The sequence below is a fragment of the Mustela erminea genome, chromosome 10, assembly GCF_009829155.1.
Source record: "Mustela erminea isolate mMusErm1 chromosome 10, mMusErm1.Pri, whole genome shotgun sequence".
NCBI classification, from domain to species: Eukaryota; Metazoa; Chordata; class Mammalia; order Carnivora; family Mustelidae; genus Mustela; species Mustela erminea.
This window is the reverse complement of record NC_045623.1, coordinates 31,616,486-31,636,240: the sequence shown is the minus strand read 5'-3', so window position 1 is coordinate 31,636,240 and position 19,755 is coordinate 31,616,486. Positions and strand designations below refer to the sequence as shown.

The window sequence follows — 19,755 nt, the reverse complement described above, 5'->3', positions numbered from 1 at the left end:
ATATCCCCTTCCCTACCTCACTAAAAAAGAAAGATGAAAATGGCCTTGGTTTCCTTAATCTAAACAAATCAACTTAGTTTATATTCAGTGTGTGTAGTACGTGCTTAGTATATGACAATCTACCCACACCTGTACGAGCGCACACACACTTATGAAACCAAATCTGTGAATTTATGAGACTGATGCACTGCCTACTACACTAAGGAGGCACCTCATATCTGTGAATTTAAATGGAAATGTTAATGGGATGGCGTAACAAGTACACAAGTGAAAAAAATTGTGTTTATTCTAATGGGGACAAGTACTGGGGAACCTTCAAATGCTTTTGAACAAATTTGATCTGACATTGATGTACAAGATGAATTGGGGAAGAAAAAATCATAATTAAAGAGCTGAAAAGGGGGCGCCTGGGTGGTTCAGTGGGTTAAGGCTCTGCCTTCAGCTGAGGTCATGGTCCTGGGGCAGGGTCCTGGGACCCAGCCTCTCTGCTCAGCAGGGAGCCTGCTTCCCCCCTCTCTCTCTGCCTGCCTCTCTGCCTACTTGTGCTCTCTCTCTGTTAAATAAATAAAAATCTTAAAAAAAAAAAAAAAGAGCTGAAAGGCCCTTAGAGACAGTTTAACCCAACATCTTTATCAAACGAGCTCAGAAAGATTAAACATATTTATTTCTTAAACTAATGATAGGGTCTGAACAATGCTAGGAATACACTGACTGGAAGTAACCTGTGAGTAATCTATAAATAGACAGTTGTCACAATGTACATAGTGTAACTGTAGCCCTTATTTATGTATGATACTTGTCAGTACATAGCCATATTAGTAGCTTTTATATCTGCATGCATAATTTAGAAATTTTTATGGGCAAGCAGTATGTCAGTTTATTTCATGAATCCACTAGAGGTCACTGTGTCTTCAGAGAATGTTTGATATTTTTCAGTGTTCTGATGATAAGAATTCTAGAATTCAGTGTTCTTTTCAAAAGCCTTTCTAGCTGTTGCACATCTAAGCTCTATGGAAACGTGATTTTTTAAGAAAGTCTGTTCATAAACTGTATGGGGTATAATATTCAGATCCTTTCTTCTTTAAAGGGAAAAAAATTGTTCCTTTTAAATGGCAGCATTTATTTTTATTTTTATTAGCTGAAACTGTTATCATAAATTACATCACCATCATAATTAAATCACAATGTAATTATATTTATTATTTTATTAATAATAATTATTAAATAATAATAAATTTTAGATTTTTAAAAATTAAGAGCAAATTTTTAAATCCAAAGAATTGAATATTGCAATGACTTCCAAAATTTTTTACCGTGAGTATATTTTACAATATGATCCAATGCATACATATAACTGAAACAAAGTTTTATGAAATGACATTTATCCTTACAACACAAAAAGCCTTTGATATTTTCTACTCCGTTGCTTTTTTAAAATGCTGGTGGTAACCTACTTAATTGGTTGATTTTGATCCACAGTGGGTTTTTGTTTGTTTGTTTGTTTGTTTGTTTAAAGATTTTATTTATTTATTTGACAGACAGAGATCACAAGCAGGCAGAGAGGCAGGCAGAGAGAGAGGAAGGGAAGCAGGCTCCCCACTTGAGCAGAGCGCCCGATGCGGGCCTCTTTCCCAGGACTATGACCCAAGCCAAAGGCAGAGGCTTTAACCCACTGAGCCACCCAAGCGCCCCCACTGATCCACAGTTTTAAGAGTACTATTTTGTTATATCTAGTTTAGGTTTTTAGTTGTGATACTGTTAGAAAGTCTGTTATCAACACTAAGCCTCAGTTTCCTCATTTGCAAAGTAGAAAGTAGCATTTAATCTCTTAGTTCCCTTTAATTCTAACCTTTTCCAGTTCTGAGTCAGTCACTGCTGCTGTAGTGAAAGTTTGCCAGATAGGAAATATCTTACTTATAAAAGTGATGAAAATTAGAACTATCAGCATAAGACTAGGGAAAGTTATACTATCTTTAGGGAAATCTGTTTCATTTAAGAATTTAGAATAAAACTTACTGACTTAAATAATTTCAACTCCTCAGTCTGTAAAGATGAAGGTTGTTAAAGTATTGGATCAAAATTTTCAATTATGAAGAAAAACAGGAGTATTTTATAGAGTGTCCAGAACAAATTTTGAAGTTGATATCTTCAGGGACACTGCGATCTTGCACACTATTTGGAAATAGAATTTTGAATTTAACTCAGTATAGTTATATTGCTTATATTGCTTATATACTGCTTATATTGCTGTGAAAGCTAATATAAATTTCCTTAGCAGATACCAAATACTGAAATCTTTAGTGTCTCTTAACATCTCTAAGATATTTTATATTATAGAAAGCTCACTACCTCATTGGTAGATATATATAGAAAGATTTAAGAAAGATTTAGACAAATTCATGAATTTTAGCTTCATATTTCTATTGAGGCTTTGGAGTCAGAAGGGGCCTTAGAGATTTTCTACTTTCTCATTTTTATTATTAAGGTATGAAAAAAATATCTGGAGTATAGCTTTAATGTCATGGAGAACAGCAGTGCTTCACACAAAATGTCTCCTGATGCCGTGTCAGAGACAGAACATTGACCTAGATGGGCTGGGTCATGATGCAGTATGATACTTCTCATGTTGTGAGTTAGAAATTTTTCACCCACTTGGTGGCCAGAAACAGACCACATACACTTGTGTTCCTCTGAGACAGCATGCTCATTTAGTCATATAGTTACACTTAGAAATCCTGTTTTGTTTGACTGTAGGCTCTGACAGGTTTAAGAAGTTTCTTTGTAACCTAAAAAATCAGAAGTTAAAACTAAGAAGAAAGGACAGACATTGAGAATCAAATTATGGTTTAAAAGATAAAATTAGGGTGAATGGTTAATGCTGACAGAGCTAAAAGCGCCATCATGTGGCCCAGAGTAGGGGATTTTCACACATGCTTCTTGGCAATAAACAGTATAATCTCAGAGGTGCGGAAGCCAAAAACCTCTGCAGAACTACTTCTATAACCTCTTCCTGAACAGCCACTTCTGTTGCTTGGTATACAGAATAAAAACTTTCTGAAAGAGGTTTTAACATGTCTCAGATTATATTTGGAAAATTTCCACCACAGAGGGCAATTGTAGCCTGCTACTTCTGTTGGTTCATGTTTAATAAACATATTCTGACTGGCATGAACATATACATCTATATGCATACATTCACAGGTTTTTTGGCACAAGTAATTTCTAATTTTAGATTTCTTTTTGCTAGTTACAGTTAATCACCTAATTTATACTTCAGTGAAAATAATACAAAGTATTTATGAAGAACCAGTTTGAACGTACTCTTTAACAAGATTATTTTTGTTTCTTTTTTTTTTTTTTTTGAAATTTTTTTTTTTTTTTTTTAATATTTTATTTATTTATTTATTGTCAGAGAGAGAGAGAGTGAGAGCGAGCACAGGCAGACAGAGTGGAAGGCAGAGGCAGAGGGAGAAGCAGGCTCCATGAGGAGCAAGGAGCCCGATGTGGGACTCGATCCCAGGACGCTGGGATCATGACCTGATTAAGTTCAGCTTATGTGAGTTAGATTAAGAATTATCTCTGGATGAACTTTGGAAGGGAATGAAAGGTACACAGAGTAAAAAGAGAGATGACACTTTTAAGAAAAAGCTTTTGAATTTCATTCATCTAGGGATAAAGAAGAAAGCAACATGGTGCCTTCATTCTTTCTAAAGCTCTGTAGCAAAACAAATTGAAGTTTTACGCTGAACCTTTCTTTTAATACCTCATTAAACTCAAGTCTAATTTACTTTAGTGTCATGTATCATTCTCCATTTTATAGACTGGGAATCAGGGAGATGATTAAGGCTACTCATCGAGTATCTAGAAACTATGTTCCATATAGTTCCCTTTACCTGAAGTCCTAAAAAATGAAACAAAGGAGAGGAAAATAGTAGCTTGTGAAGTATATTGAGTTCCTATGAGAGAGGTTAAGCAAAGGTGTACCCTTACAACTTTGAGTCTTTTTTCTGAGTTCAATTAGGGGTAGCATGTTGTAGAAAGAGCTTGGACTTTGAAAAACCCAAATTCGAATCCTAGATTTACTAGTTAATTAGTTAACCTCTCAAAGCTTCAGATTCCTCATTTTTATAAATAAAGTCATAAGTTCTGTGGGGATTAATGAAGTAATGTAAAAATCAGTTAGCAGAAAATATGGGAAAATGAAAAAGCCCTGGGGATGGATGGTGGTGATAGTTGTACAATAGTATGTATGTACTTAATGCCACTGAACTGTAACTAAATGGTTTAAATGGCAAATTTTTTGTAATGTGTATCATACCACAAAGAACCCCATCTACCTTATGGTAGGCACTTAGTATATTCTCATTTTCCCTTTGCCTTTAGAGATTTTCTTTTAATTCTTAGTGTTTTTCCTCAAAAGATGTCATTGTATAGCTGGATATTTCTCATAAAACTATCTTGAATTATATTCATGATTTAGAATGGTTACATTTTTATTACCCCTTCATTCAGCCATTAGACCTATTCTTATATGGGCTATTCTGCCTCCAAGATCTTGAAATAAGAGCTTCCCGTTTCTCACCACAGCCTCTATCTCATCTACAGCTATCACTCTTGAGTGTGCTTTGTGACCTCATTTTGACCTCCTGTCTCTACCTTAGCTCTGTTCCAGGTTGGCCAGACCTTCATTAAATTAGCTTTCTTGGGCACTGCGGTCAGCAGTTACAGTATTGTCCTTTCAAACAATCCCAGATTCTTTTTCCCTTAACCTTCTACCATGCCTGCTTTCCCAAGCTTCACTCGTTCTTTTTTCTGTGCTTTATTGGATAAAGTTCTCACATGCTTAAATAAGCTGTCTGCTTTGGCACTTCAGCGCTTTAGATAAGCTGTCTCATTTAATTCAGTCTTTAGAAGATCCCTGGGAAATATTGTTACCCATTTCATGGGTGATGGAACTGAGGCTCACAGAGATGTCATGACTCACTCAGGAATACTTGGCTCATATATACAGATTTGGAAGTTAAACCCAGATCTGTCTGGTACCAATGCCTGCTGTCTCTTCATTCCTCTGGCCCAATTCCAGTTTATTCTATGTAGTCTCACTTGTATGCTCCCATGGTTGTTTTGTTTGTTTCTTATTGGCTATCCGATACATTCAGAACTTCTCTTCTTAAACTTTGAACCCAATCCCCAACTCACAGTAGATAATTTGACCTACTGCTTAACTGAAAGGATTGAGTGCATTAGGCAGAATCTCCTTCAGCACTATTATCTTCTTACGCTCTCTCATTTCTCTGCCTCATTGCTAATACAGTACTTTCTCTGTTACTGATTCTTTTCTCACCGAGGCTTGCTTCACGATTTATTCCTGTTTTATTCCTCTTTCAAACTCTCCTTTCATACTGATTATTTTTCTTCTACTTTAAAAAGGGTGGTGGGAGAGATACTGAAAAATATCCATTAGATTTAGCATTTCTGTGGTATTGGTGGTCTTAGCAAGAGCCTTATCAGTATAGTAATGCATACAGATTCCAGGAGGCAGAAGGTCGATGACTGAATAGGAGATGTGGGATTGAAAACCAGTGCAGACCTTAAAGAAAGCTTAAAATGAAAAATGGAGGGGGGCTAAATGATCGAAGGAAGGGTTTGCATTTTGTAAAGTTAGATTTAAGTATGAGAACACCCTAAAAGGAAAGAAAAAAAAAAGGTTTATGGAGTAAAACATCAGATCCATAGATTAGCTTTTATAATACAAACTGTATCAAATCTTTATAGACCCAACTGAATCCAAGGCTTTTCATTTGCTCAACAAGAAATTTTTATTTCTTCTTTAATTTCTTATAGCAGCTCATGTGTATTTCATCATACTTGTCACATAGTCTCTTGAATTATATGATGCAAAATGTAGTTAAGAACCCTGCTGTCTTGGTTTGATTCATGGCTTTACTATTACCGCTGTGTGATTTTGCACTAATTGCTGATTCTTTTAGTACTCAAATCTTTTATCTGTAATGTGAGGATAGTAGTAGTAACTACTCATTCTTATGAGGATTAACTTTGTAAAGCTCTTAGAACAGCCATTTTCCTCCTACTTAATTGTAACATCCTTAAGAAGAGGAATCTATTCTTTTATAAAATTTTTTTTTAAGATTTTATTTATTTATTTATTTGACAGAGATCACAAGTAGGCAGAGAGGCAGGCAGAGAGAGAGGAGGAAGCACGCTCCCTGCTGAGCAAAGAGCCCAATGCGGGACTCAATCCCAGGACCCTGGGATCATGACCTGAGCGGAAGGCAGAGGCTTTAACCCACTGAGCCACCCAGGCATCCCTATTCTTTATATTACGTAGTATGCCCAGCATAATTTATACATATATTAGTTCAGAATTTTATATTTGAAGGAGTGATGGAATATACTCTGCTTTTGCAGGTTAGCTATTGAGTATAAGAATTCCAGTTGAGAATCACTGGCTACACATACTTTCTTCCCTGTAGTGATACTCAGATCCCAGTGTAGGACCAAATGCCAGACAGCTGCAAGGTACTGAACCTTGACAATTTTAGCCCAGAAGACTTGGGTGGGGATGTGGGATAGGAAAAATGAGAGAACTACAAGTGGAAGTGGGAGGGTGTAGTCAACAGGCAATAAAACTCTCTGTTGTGAAAGTTGGCATATTATTTTGGCCAAAAATGCTCTTAATGGGAGTTATAAATAATGCCTGGAGCAGTCAAGGCTAGTCACCATCCAAGTAGTGTCCTTTGCTTTGAGGAAGACCACACTGAGATAACTTCTATGACTAGAGTTTTAGTGAGTGGGAAGAAGTAGGGTAAACAGGATAATTTGGATGATTGGGAAAGGTTAGCCTCAACTGGCTAAGGGACTAAGGAAGAAACAAAAATAGATTACATTTTTACTCAGGCAGCTCACTGCCCATTACGTTGTTTTGCCCTTCCTTCTAAATTTTTCATTGTTGGTCTTGGGGAATTCCTGAACTGCAGGAGAATTCTCTAGAGCAGGGATGGCAAATACTGATTTCATCCCTTATGCCTTCTGATGGGATGTACTGAGAAGGAATTTAATAGGAAAGAGTGCCTTGATCTAGTAGTGCCTCCCATAACATAAGGAGAAGATTGGTGAGAGAGCCCATTCCCTTTAGTGCCTCTGGTGCTTAAGGCTGACCAAAGAAGACTGGATTATCTAGATAATATTATATGGTTGATGTTGTTAGGTTTAATTATATCGAAAAATACTTGCAACTCTGACATTTTTTGATTGGCAGCCTTTCAGGGTTCAAATGACCTCTGGTTCCATCTGTCCATTTAATTTGACTTTTTAAAATTGCAACCCTATTTTGTCCTTTAAATGGGATTAATATTCAATGCCTTATCTTCTCTTTCATGTGCACCTAGTTTCTTACATTTACTTTTTTTTCTATTAATAGTCTTTATTCTTTAGAGCAATTGTAGCTTCATAGCAAAATGGAGAGGAAAGTACATATACCCCCTATCCCATTCATGGGGTACATATACCTCCCCCATTACCAGCATCCCCCACCAAAATTGTACATTTGTTTCCAATAATGAGCCTATAGTGACATATCATTGTCACCCAAAGCCCATGGTTTACATTAGGGTTCACCCAAAGCTTTGTATATTCTGTGGCTGGGCAAATATATAACAACTTGTATCCAGCATTACAGTATCATACAGAGTAGTTTTATAGTCCTAGAAATCCTGTGTGCTCCACTTATTCATCTCCCACCCCCCTCATAACCCCTGATCTTTTTACTATCTCCAAAATTTTATCTTTCACAGAATGTGATATAGTTGGAATTACATAGTATGTAGCCTTTTCAGGCTGGCTTATTTCACTTATTAATATGGATTTAAGTTCTTCCATGTCTTTTCCTAGCTTAATGATGGCTCATTTCTTATTAGTGCTTAATAGTATTCTCTTCTCTAAATTTACTACAGTTTATTTAACCATTTACCTACTGAAGAACATCTTGGTTGCTTCTGCGTTTTGGCAGATATGGATAGAGCTGCAGTAAACATCCATGTGCAGGCTTTTGTGTGGACATAAGTTTTTACCTCCTTTGGATAAATACTGAGGAGCAAGAGTTCTAGATTGTATGGTTAGATTATGTTTAGTTTTGAAAGAAATCACCAAACTGTATTTCACAATGACTGTACCATTTTGCATTCCCACTGTCAATGAATGAGAATTCTCCTGCTCCGAGTGCTCACCACCATGTGATGTTGTCAGTGTTCTGGATTTTAGCTATTCTAATAAATGTGTAGTGGTATCTCATTATTGTTTTAATTTGTATTTTGGTGATGCTGTATGATGTACGGCATTTTTTCATATGCTTATTTGCCATCCTTGTATCTTCTTTGGTGAGCTGTTAAAATCTTTTGACTCATTTTTATTGAGTTGTTTTCTTATTCTTGAGTTTTAACAGTTATTTCATATTTTGGATAATAGTCTTTTGCAAATATTTTCTCCTAATCTATGGTTTTCTTTTTTTTCTCAACAATATCTTTCACAAAGCAGAAATTTTTGATTAAATGAAACCTGGCTTATCAATTTTTTCTTTCATGGATTGTGTTTTTGGTGTCCTATGTAAAAAGTCATCTACATATTCTCGGGTTATCTTGTAGAAGTTTTATAGTTTTGTGTTTTATATTTAGGTTTGTGATTTGTTTTGAGTTAGTTTTTGTGTCAGAAGGATGTCTGGTCTTTGTCTTGATTCACTTTTTTGTATATGCCCACTTTTTCTAATACCATTTGTTGAAAAGATGGTCTTCTTTGAATTGCTTTCACTTCTTTGTCAAAGATAATTGACTGTAATCATGTGGGTTTCTTTCTGGGTTGTCTGTTCTGTTCCAGTGATCTATTAGTCTTTTTCTTTGGTAGTCCTCCACTACCACACTATCTAGATTACTATAACTTTAAGTATGTCTTGAAGCCAGGTAATGTCAGTCTTCCAACTTTGCTCTTCCCCTTCAATACTGTTAGCTATTTAGGGTCTTTTGCCTCCCTATATCTTTAGAGTCAATTTGGTGAGACCCCCCAAAATAACTTGCTGGGATTTTGATTGGGATTGCACTGTATCTGTAGATCAAGTTGAGAAGAACTGACAATATTGAGTCTTTCTGTCGATGAACATGGAATATCACTCCTTTTTTTTTTTCTTCTTTGTGTATTTACTTTTATTTAATCTGTTTTGTAATTTTTAGAAGGCACTTTTTCTGAGTCACTTCAGAATTGTTTTACAGAGTTTTCCTGTCTTCTTAGATTTACTGTTTTATTTGTGCCTTTTTATGTTGGCTTTCTAAGAACTTTTTCTTCCCCTTTTTAAATATCCATGATATCCAGCCAAATATGATTTCTGGTATTGCATAGCAAAATTGTTCCTAGAATTAAAGTAAATCACATTATATACATGGTTCACATCTGTACCGTAATACAACTGCTTTCTCAGAAATGAGAATAAAAATTGACTATAAAGAGGAAATAGAAGAGTATTATAGTACATAATCTCTGCCCTCAAGGAGCTTGTAGTTTAGTTAAGAAACCACACTAAAGGGCACCACACTAAAGTGGGTTAAGCCTCTGCCTTCGGCTCAGGTCATGATCTCAGGGTCCTGGGATCGAGTTCCGCATCGGGCTCTCTGCTTGGCAGGGAGCTTGCTTCCTGCTCTCTCTCTCTCTCTGCTTGCCTCTCTGCCTGCTTGGTCTCTCTCTATCAAATAAATAAATAAATCTTTAAAAAAAAAAAAAAAGAAAGAAACCACACTAAAGCATATGAAAATTAAGACATGTAGATAAGAATTCTAGTGTTAAGTCATAGAGGAATACCTGATTAGTAGGTATTAACTGAGTGGATAATACTGACTCTGGAATTTACAGAAGGAAGTGAGTTACTTTAGTCAGGTTATTCAGGGAAAATTTTACTGGGCTCATGGAAATTGAACTTACTACTAAGATATGAATAAATTTTGGAAAAGAAAGAGATTAATCCAGATTTCTTACAGATGAGTTCCATAATATTTCGTCCTTCAAATTTTTCTTAAAAAAACTTAAAATGAACTATTTCCTTTTAGGTATATTTTCTATCCAATGTAGTTATAACAAACACTCAAATGTTTGACATATCAGTTACTTTCAATTTTCTATTGCTGTGTTTTGTCACAGGCATCCTGATTTTCAGCTGCTACAGGAAGGACAAAGGTATGGTTGAATCAGTATTGCTTACCTTCTATGTATTCTTGTTAATAGAAACATTAAGAGTAAACCAGGTGATATGAGCTCTTAGACTTCCTGTGTTGATACATTATGTAAGTGCCCATTTAGCCTACACAAAGAAATATTTGCCTTGTACAGCTTTTTCTTTTGTGATAATAAGATGCTATGTTTGATCTGTATGATTTATTGTACAGCTGTTCCTACCAAGGCAGTCTAATTGAACCTGTTGAAATATGACACAAACAGAGCTTCCATCTGAGATACTGTGCTTCTTTGTCAAGTAGATTATACCAATTACATTTGTTGAAAGGTTTTTATAACCTTGTTTTATAGGATTTTGAAACTTAATATATCATTTGTTATTTGGAAGAGTCTCTAAAGCATTAATAGAAATTCCAAGTTTTGATATTTTCTAAACTCTCTTTGTGGTGGTGTTTGCCCAACTATAACCATGTCTTAAAAGACATTTTTTTTTTTAAACTTTTATCAGGATAAATTTTCCTGGTTATTAGTTGCTACCTTAGCATATGGAATTGAGCACATGTGAGAGATAGTTATTGATAAATATTTTAAATTATGGCTTTAAAATAATATAGAAAAATATAATTACCTTAAATTTCTAAAAGAAAGTATAAAACCTGAAAGTCAAAGTGTTCTAATTTTTTTGAAATTATACTTCAGATGCAAGAGATAATCCCATGGCTATATATAGGCTAGCTTCTAACTAAAAAAGTGATATCTAATACTGAATAGACTGGTCATTTTTTTCTTTATTCCCATCCACAACCTTATTTTCAACTCTGTTTTTCTTTTTCTTTTTTTTTATACTTTTACCTGGCACACTTCTTTTTTTTTATTACTATTGCATTATTTTATTTCATCTTATTCTTTAATCATTTAAAAAAATTAGTAGCATCTTTAGGGAGCAATTTTAGGTTTATAGAAAAATTGCCTGAAAAGTAGAAAGTTCCCATATTCTTTTACCACCCAGTGCCCCCCCCCTTGACCCAGAATCCTTATCCTAATCTTTTAAAGTTTTGATATGTGCATTTCCTTGAAAGTACCTGCTTATCTATCATTGCATATCTCAAGTTTGTATAGATACAGCTTCTCTTTTCCTTCGTTCTTTCACAATTCTTAATCTTTTTAAAGCCTATTTGAAAATTGAAGGAACATAATCAAAGGGAAAACTATTTTTTATTGTTAGCCTTCTGTTGTAACTCTGAGTTTTCAAATATATCTTTCATCAGTAAATGTTAATTTGCTGACTTTATTTTCTGCTATGATTTTCTAGTGTTTTTTGTTCTATCTATGAAATTGTATAACTATCAACCAAAATTGGAAAATGTTTAAATATGTCTTTTTAGCCTGTTATCTTTCAAAATCTAAGCAGAGTTTCTGTAATACATTTTTTTGACAAAGCGAGAGTGAAGTTTTTAAAAGAAAACCTTTTTTTCAAAAGGATATATGAGGGGCGCCTGGGTGGCTCAGTGGGTTAAAGCCTCTGCCTTCAGCTCAGGTCATGATCCCAGGGTCCTGGGATTGAGTCCCACATTGGGATCTCTGCTCAACAGGGAGCCTGCTTCCCCCCGCCCCCTGCCTGTCTCTCTGCCTACTTGTGATCTCTGTCAAATAAATGAATAAAATCTTAAAAAAGGATATATTAAATATTTATAGAAATATAATAGGCAAAAATCAACATAATTCATTAGGATGGAATTATCAAAGCTTTTTTCTTTTTGCTGCACTCTTAACACTTTTTAAGTAATGGGGGAAAAGATGGAAAGAAGATGATGGAATTATATCAAATAAGGTATAGAGAAATAATAGATTTATAGTAGTCTTTGGAAATGTGTATATATGTATGTGTATACATATATATGCCTATAAATAAGGCTTTGCCTAGGGAATACAAATTTTTACCTTAAAAGTTACAAAATATAAATGCTGTGGCACATTTTGCTTTTCCATTATAGTTAATGTTTTTTTTTTTTTTTTCCTTCTACAGTGGCCATTCTGGAAAGGAAGTACAGTTATGCACTAAGACCATTAAAACATCAGATATTGACAATCCTGGCCATTCTGAGATGCATTATGAATGTAGTGCTTCTAGCTCTCATAGTGATAGTAGCAGTGATAATGAGCAAGACTTTGTTTCCACCATTCTACCAGGAAACAGACCAAATGCAACAGGTATAAGTCCACAGCTGCCCAAAAAAAGCATAATGAAAAAGAAAGCTGGTCAGAAAGCTAACTCCAAATGTGAAGACAAAGAAGAGACAGTAATAGCTGTCACTGAGCAGCTAGGAAATTGCAGATTAGATAGTCATGGGAAAGCTGCTGCTTGTGAACTTCCTTTACAGCAAGTAAGTACTCAGATTTCTTCAAATAGTCCTTTGCAAGAAAAATTAGAAGCTACAGAAAATTGTGAAAATAAATACAGTAGTTCAAAAATAACTCTAGTGGGCATAAGTAAGAAAAGTGCTGAGCATTTTAAGAGAAAATTTGCCAAATCAAACCAAGTTTCTAGGTCACCCTCTAGGCCGGTGCAGGTGTGTCCCGAAGTTGCAAAGACAAACTTACTTAAAGTCCTGAAAGAGACTTTGACTGAATGGAAGACAGAAGAAACTTTGAGGTTTTTGTATGGCCAAAATTATGCTTCTTTGTGTCTGAAACTCTCTTCATCCCCTCTGGCTAAAGAAGAAGAATTTGATGAAGATGACATATGCTCTGACTCAGATAAACATTCTCCTGCCTTGCAGGAATCTCAGAACAGCTTGGATGAGTCTTTACCTTTTAGGGCCTCAGAAACAGCCATTAAACCACTGCCAAGTTATGAGAACTTGAAGAAAGAAACTGAAACATTAAATCTGAGAATAAGGGAGTTTTATAGAGGACGATATGTTTTGAGTGAAGAAACCACCAAATCACAAGACTCTGAAGAGGTATGTCTTAACGATGATTTAAGTTTTCTGTGCTGCTAGCATATGGGACACTCACCATAACAAATCTTGAAACAGTAACATTAAAGAAATAATTGTTAAATTTTCAGGTTTGTTTAGTTTATCAGTTTTTTTGTTTAAAGTGCCATCTCCAGAGGCACCTGGGTGGCTCAGTCCCTTAAGTGTATGCCCTTGGCTCAGGTTGTGATTTCAAGGTCTTGGGATCAAGTCCCACATCCAGCTCCCTGCTTGGTGGAGAATCTGCTTGAGATTCTCTCTCTGCTTCTGCCTCCCTACCCCCACCACTTGTGTGCTCTTTCTCTCCCTCTCATAAATAAATATAAACTTTTTATTTTTTTAAATGTCATCTCCAGTATTGGCATTACAATTTTCCAAATAAGTTGACATTTGCACCTAGGAAATTTCATAAATGTGTAGTATTTTTCTCTAATATAGGAGTAGCCTAGAATTGTGGGATAAAGCTTTCTTTAAAGATTTTATTTATTTATTTATTTGACAGGCAGAGATCACAGGTAGGCAGAGAGGCAGACAGAGAGAGAGGTGGAAGCAGGCTCCCTGCTGAGCAGAGAGCCCGACGCGGGGCTCGATCCAAGGACCCTGGCATCATGACCTGAGCCGAAAGCAGTGGCTCAACCCACTGAGCCACCCAGGCGCCCCCGATAAAGCTTTCTTTAAAACCTAGTTCTTTGTAAACTCTCTAGGGAGGCTTCCCCCCCCCCCCCCACCAACAGATATTCTTTGTATTCTTATATTCTTTCAAATCTCTACATGGAGCATGTATCTTTGTATTTCATTTCCAATGGGTCTGTACATAGTGGAGTAGATTTACTAGTTGAATGGTAAAATATTTATCTGTATAGTATTTGGCCAGCATGCCCATTCACAACAATATCAATGAAAATAATATAGGAAAGGAGACGTATTGGGAAATAACAGACATAAGAGAAAATGGAAGGAACACATCAGACCTAGATTTTCATATCTGCTCTCTCATTTACTAGCTATATGAAAAATTTGTCTCTTAAATTTGAGTGTTCATCTGTAAATGGGACTATATATAAATAGCTTTCCTTTTTCAGTTGTTAAGTATTTAAAAGTAATGTATGTAAAGCATTTATCACAGTGCCTCATATACAATTAGTACTCAGTAAATAATAATTATCTGTAGGGATTAAATGTATGTTGCTGAGATTAAGGGGGAGGGATTCTCTCAGTATTTCTCTTACCCATTTTTATGTTCATGTATAGCTTAAGAAATGAAGTTATTTGGCTTGAAGAGGAGTGGGCAGTAACCTTGTTTTTCTGACAACTTTTGCTATTAAAGATTTCTGAGTAAATGTGGCTCTAAATTTAAGAACACATTTGGAGATTTAGAAAGAGAGTAGAAGTACAGTAAAAATTTAGAAATTTTCTACTTCTACAGAATGCTCCCTAGCCCAGTACTATTATTTTAAATCACTTCAATTGTATCATTATACAATATTTATAAGTTTTATAGTAAGCTTGGAGAAACCCTTTATCTCTGTCATTCAGCTGCATAAAGCTACATTAATGTATCATTTATTTTATCATTTTTGTGCTATAAGCCTTAAACAGAAAAAATTACTTAAGAAAGAAAATTGACTATTCCTCTGTTGCATAATATTTTAAAACTTTTTCATTGAAGTATAATGCAAATAGTAAGTGTGCCGTTTATTAATTATCACAAAGTAACACAGCCTTATAATCATTACTCAGGCCAAGAAATTTGAGTAAAACAAAAGCCCCACTATGTCTTCTCCTAATTATTACCTCTTTCCAAAATGATTAACTATTATAATAACATGGATTCACTTTGCCAGTTTTGAACTGTAGTAAATTCACATAGTATATGTTCTTTGGTTTCCTGTTTATTTCATGCAATGTTAGTTCATGAGTCATTTTTTGTGTTGTTCCATGTGGCTATAGTTCATTCTTTTATTGCTGCAAGTATCTCATAGAAATAGGCCACAATTTATTCATGTTAATGAGCATTTAGGCTTTTCCAGTTTAGGACTGTAGTGTTATGAACTTTATAATTTATGTCTCTCTTCTAAGGTATGTGTATTTCTGTTGGGTGTGTATCTAGGACTTGAACTTTAGGGTCATAGTGTATGTGTATATGCAGCTATACTGGATGATGCCAGTTTTTAGTCTACTACAGCTGTATGAGAATTTCCATGATCCACATTCTTTTTTTTTTTTTTTTTAAAGATTTTATTTATTTATTTGACAGACAGAGATCACAAGTAGGCAGAGAGGCAGGCAGAGAGAGGAGGAAGCAGGCTCCCTGCTGAGCAGAACTCTGGGATCATGACCTGAGCCGAAGGCAGAGGCTTAACCCACTGAGCCAGGCACCCCATGATCCACATTCTTGATCAGTACTTGACATTGTTAATTCTCACATTTCAGTGGTACTGTTTTTTTATTATAATACATTTCTCTAATGATTAATGAGTTGAGCAAGGTTTTATTTGCTTTTTGACCATTTGGAATGTCTTGTGTCTTTTCAGGTCTTTTCCCCATTTATCTGTTGGAATATCTAAGTATTTTTTCTTACCGATTTTGAAGAAATTCTTTATTCAAGATTCAAACCCATTTTTAGTTAATGTGTTTTGCAAATAACATCTCTACTCTGAGATTTGCCTTTTCACTCTCATTATTGATAACTTGAGTCCAACTTATTCATTGTTCCCTTTAGTGACTTCTTTAGAAACCTTTGCTTAGCCCAGGTTACTTCATCTTCTAGATTGTTTTTCCTTTCATCCTAGAATTGATTTTTATGATGAGCTGTATGGGTCAGATTTCATTATTTTCCTTTGGAGAAATGTGTGCATATTAAAGTTTGAGAAACACTATTGATTGGGGGAAGGTGCGGAGGGGTGTTGCTCATTCTGTTAGTTACTAAGAGAAGTGGGAGAGGTAGGTCAAAAATCTTTCACCATTGGGGCGCCTGGGTGGCTCAGTGGGTTAAAGCCTCTGCCTTCAGCTCAGGTCATGATCCCAGGGTCCTGGGCTCAAGCCCCGCATGGGCTCTCTGCTCAGCAGGGAGCCTGCTTCCCTTCCTCTCTCTCTCTGCCTGCCTCTCTGCCTACTTGTGATCTCTGTCTGTCAAATAAATAAATAAATAAAATCTTTAAAAAAAAAAAATCTTTCATCGTAATTATGGATCATTTCTACTTTTGGTTTAGTAAATTTTACTTTTAATATTTTGAGACCATGTTATATGGTATTAAAAAAAAAGATTGTTATGTCTTCCTAGTAAATTGAACCTCTGTATTATGAGTGACCTTTCTCTACATTGGTAAGTTTTTTTTTTTTTTCTTACAGTCTGTTTTGCTAGCATTAGCATTCTTTTATTAGTATTTTCAGGACTGCCTTTTTTTACTTAGGCTGGTAATTGTTTTTATGTGGAGAAATTTGTTTACATTCAGTGTCATAATTGATTATTTGGGTTTGTGCCATCTCACTCATTGCTTTCTGCTTGTCTCATCTGTTCTATGTTCCTCTTTCTCTCCTTTCCTGATTTTGTTGAATTAAATAGTACTATTTCATGGTTTACCCTCTATTAGCTTGCTTTTTATACTTTATTTTACTAATCAGAAGTGGTTACTCTAAAGATTAAAATCTGAATTGACTGAATTATTATAAAAGTCCAATATAAGTTAATTTTTTGCTTTCTAGATAGTACCTTAGAAACTGTAATTCTGTTTACCCTCTCTGGGCTTAGGTGTTCTTGTTGTCTGTTTTTATTCTCTCTATATTTTAAATCCTGTAAGATGATTTATAGTCCGTACTCATTTGAAGTTTTTCACTGACCTGAACCGAAGGCAGATGCTTAATGACTGAGCCACCCAGGTGCCCCTCAACGTAGGTATTTTAAATAAAGTTGATAACATCATTTTCTGGATTCCCTGGGGGCTGTTTTCTTTGGGATAATGTTTGAGATTTTGACTATATTGTCTTATTTTCTTATTATTTATGGCAAACATTGTATGTTAAAAATCACAGATAACTTGAGACCAAACTGATGTCATCTTCCTCTAAAACAGATTTCTCTTTGCTTTAGGCACATGATTTGTAGCAGTTCTAAATCACTTCATTCAGTGAGGGATTAAGATGATTTGAAGCTGTACTTCAGTCCCTGAAAGAGCCAGTTTCCTATTCATTCTTAGTGCTAGAGTTTGGTCCTTCTAAGTTGAGCTTGGAGGGAAGGGTTGCTAGTACCTCTTCCTTCTTGGCATTTCCCCAAGCTTTAATGCTTATTAGAAAAACAATGCTCAGGTTCTCAGTATCTGAATTGCTTCTTCTGGAATTAGTCACTGCCCTCTTTGGAATTACCTTCTCTAGAATCTCTGGTGTTAATTCTTGACTGCTTTGTTGGTCCTTGATGTTTTCAATCAAATGTGGGTATTTTCCCAGCTTTTTTTTTCAGTTCTCAGCAGGAGGAATGGTTAGAATTATTTTGTCTGCCATTTCTAGAAGTGGAATTCCCCATAATATATGTACGTGTATATGGGATATGTGTGTGTGTGTGTGTGTGTGTGCGTATATATAGTATTTGCTAATTTTATTTTTTTGTATTTGCTAATTTTAAAAGCTTTGATCTCCAACATTTGTATAACATTTAGTAGTTCCCAGAGTTCTTTTGTATACATTTTCTCGTTTAATAAAGAAGTTATTAGTATCCCTTGATACAGGTTAGAAAAAATTCTCAAAAGCAGGCATATGACTCAGTTCACATCAGCCCAATGACTGAGCCAATGCTCAAATTTAAATCTTCTAATAATTCTCAAGTCTAGTTTTTATTCTGCCATACCTCAGGTATGAATTTTTGTGCTTTAATGTTTATAGTTCTTATCAAAGAAGAATGTAAATTTATGACTTTGCTTTGTTTTGTTTAAAAACGTGATTTTAGCATGATCTCACCTTTCCACTGATAGATTCAAGTTCTCAGAACCAGATTAGAAAACGCATCGTACTTGAAAAGTTAAGTAAAGTGTAAGTATGTAATTGTCATTCTACTTTACAATATTTAAAATTAACTTGGTATTTGTGGGTTCATAATTTATATTAATTTTTATCCTTGAATTTTGTAAGTTTGAAAAATAATTTGAAAAGTTACTTGAGAAGTTGAGATTTTTTAAGATATCCTGCCAAGGAAATATTGAAATTTTGTCTTGTGTAGAAGATACACAAGCACATAATGAAGAGGAAGGTTGAGATTATGGGAGTAGAAAACTAAACTGTGTCACTTCCACTTCATAATCCAGTGAAGTCAGGGAAAAAAATATCAAAGTTAAACCATTTAAATACTGATTTGTGGTATATGTGTCACATCAGTTTCACATGTGAATGAAACTTTATGAAGTTTTAACGGTCTGTTAACTCACTCTGCATACATATTTATAGAACCATTTCACACTCAGCAACTTAAGAGTTTTTGTTCAAGTCAACTTTGCACTTTAGTTTTAAACTTCCTGTGGTGGAAATTATTTTTCTTGTAATTAGCCCAGTCATAAATGACATTTAAAAATTGTAATCTTGGTTTGTCTTTCAAAAGAAGTTTGAAATCTTTTTTCTGGAGATGTGAGGGCCATCTTGAACTTTTTAATCTCTATTTTCTTTCTTTAGCAGAAAAAATGGAAAGGTGTTTTCAGTCATTGTTTAAGGTCTATATATGGATTAGGGGCACCTGGCTGGCTCTGTGGGTGGAGCGTGCAACTCTTGAACTCACTCAGGGTTGTGAGTTCGAGCCCCATGTTGAGTGTAAAGATTACTTTAAAATCTTTAAAAAATAAATAAATAAATAAGGCTGTGCTTATGGAGTAGTCTTAAATTTGTAGTAGTTCAATGGTAAGAAGAACATATTTTCTGGAAGCCTTCATATTTTGAGCAGCCTACTCCTCCAAGTTTTACATTTTAAGTAACTGTTTATTTATCGAGTTTCTCTTATGTTAGGCTCCTCCCAGATAATCTAAGTTTGTTATTAGTTTTTTCTTTTATATGGTCCTCATACTTAGACATTTGTTTGTCTAACAATTGGTTGGAAAACAGTAAAAGTCACTATATGTCTGATTCATAGAACAAGAAGATAACAATCCTTGATTGTGGTTACACAGGTTTTGAAAGTTAGGTTGGATTATTGATACTTGTATGTATTTATTATTTGACAGAGATCACAAACAGGCAGAGAGGCAGGCAGAGAGAGAGGAGGAAGCAGGCTCCCTGCTGAGCAGAGAGCCCGATGTGGGGCTCGATCCCATGACCCTGAGATCGTGACCTGAGCCGAAGGCTGAGGCTTAACCCACTGAGCCACCCAGGGGCCCAAGAACTAAATTTAAGAAGAGGTAGAATAACTTGCAGAAACACACAAACACTAAAAACAAAGTAATTATTGACATAGAGGATTTTTTTGGTTATTAATGAAAGCATTTCAGTTTTTTCTCACTATAAAAGTAAGACTTTTTAAAAATAATAATAGTAAAAGTAAGACTTTTTTGGTTTCTGATTGGAGCAAAACAGT

At 35.1% G+C, this 19,755-nt stretch overlaps 1 protein-coding gene across 4 annotated transcripts in view; it reads left to right on the top strand.

The window, feature by feature from the left end:
- RPAP2 (RNA polymerase II associated protein 2) overlaps window positions 1–19,755 on the top strand; it is an 82,109-nt gene that overhangs the window by 13,871 nt on the left and 48,483 nt on the right. For 3 of the 4 annotated variants that reach the window (XR_004289839.1, XM_032361273.1, XM_032361271.1), the window contains exons 7-9: window positions 10,198–10,233; window positions 12,257–13,193; window positions 18,148–18,230. Coding sequence is in view for 3 of the 4 variants with exons in the window: in XM_032361273.1 (XP_032217164.1) it covers window positions 10,198–10,233; window positions 12,257–13,193; window positions 18,148–18,230 (1,056 nt within the window). In the remaining variant the exon portion in view is untranslated. The remainder of the gene's footprint in view (window positions 1–10,197; window positions 10,234–12,256; window positions 13,194–18,147; window positions 18,231–19,755) is intronic. The other variant, XM_032361274.1, reaches the window with a different exon arrangement.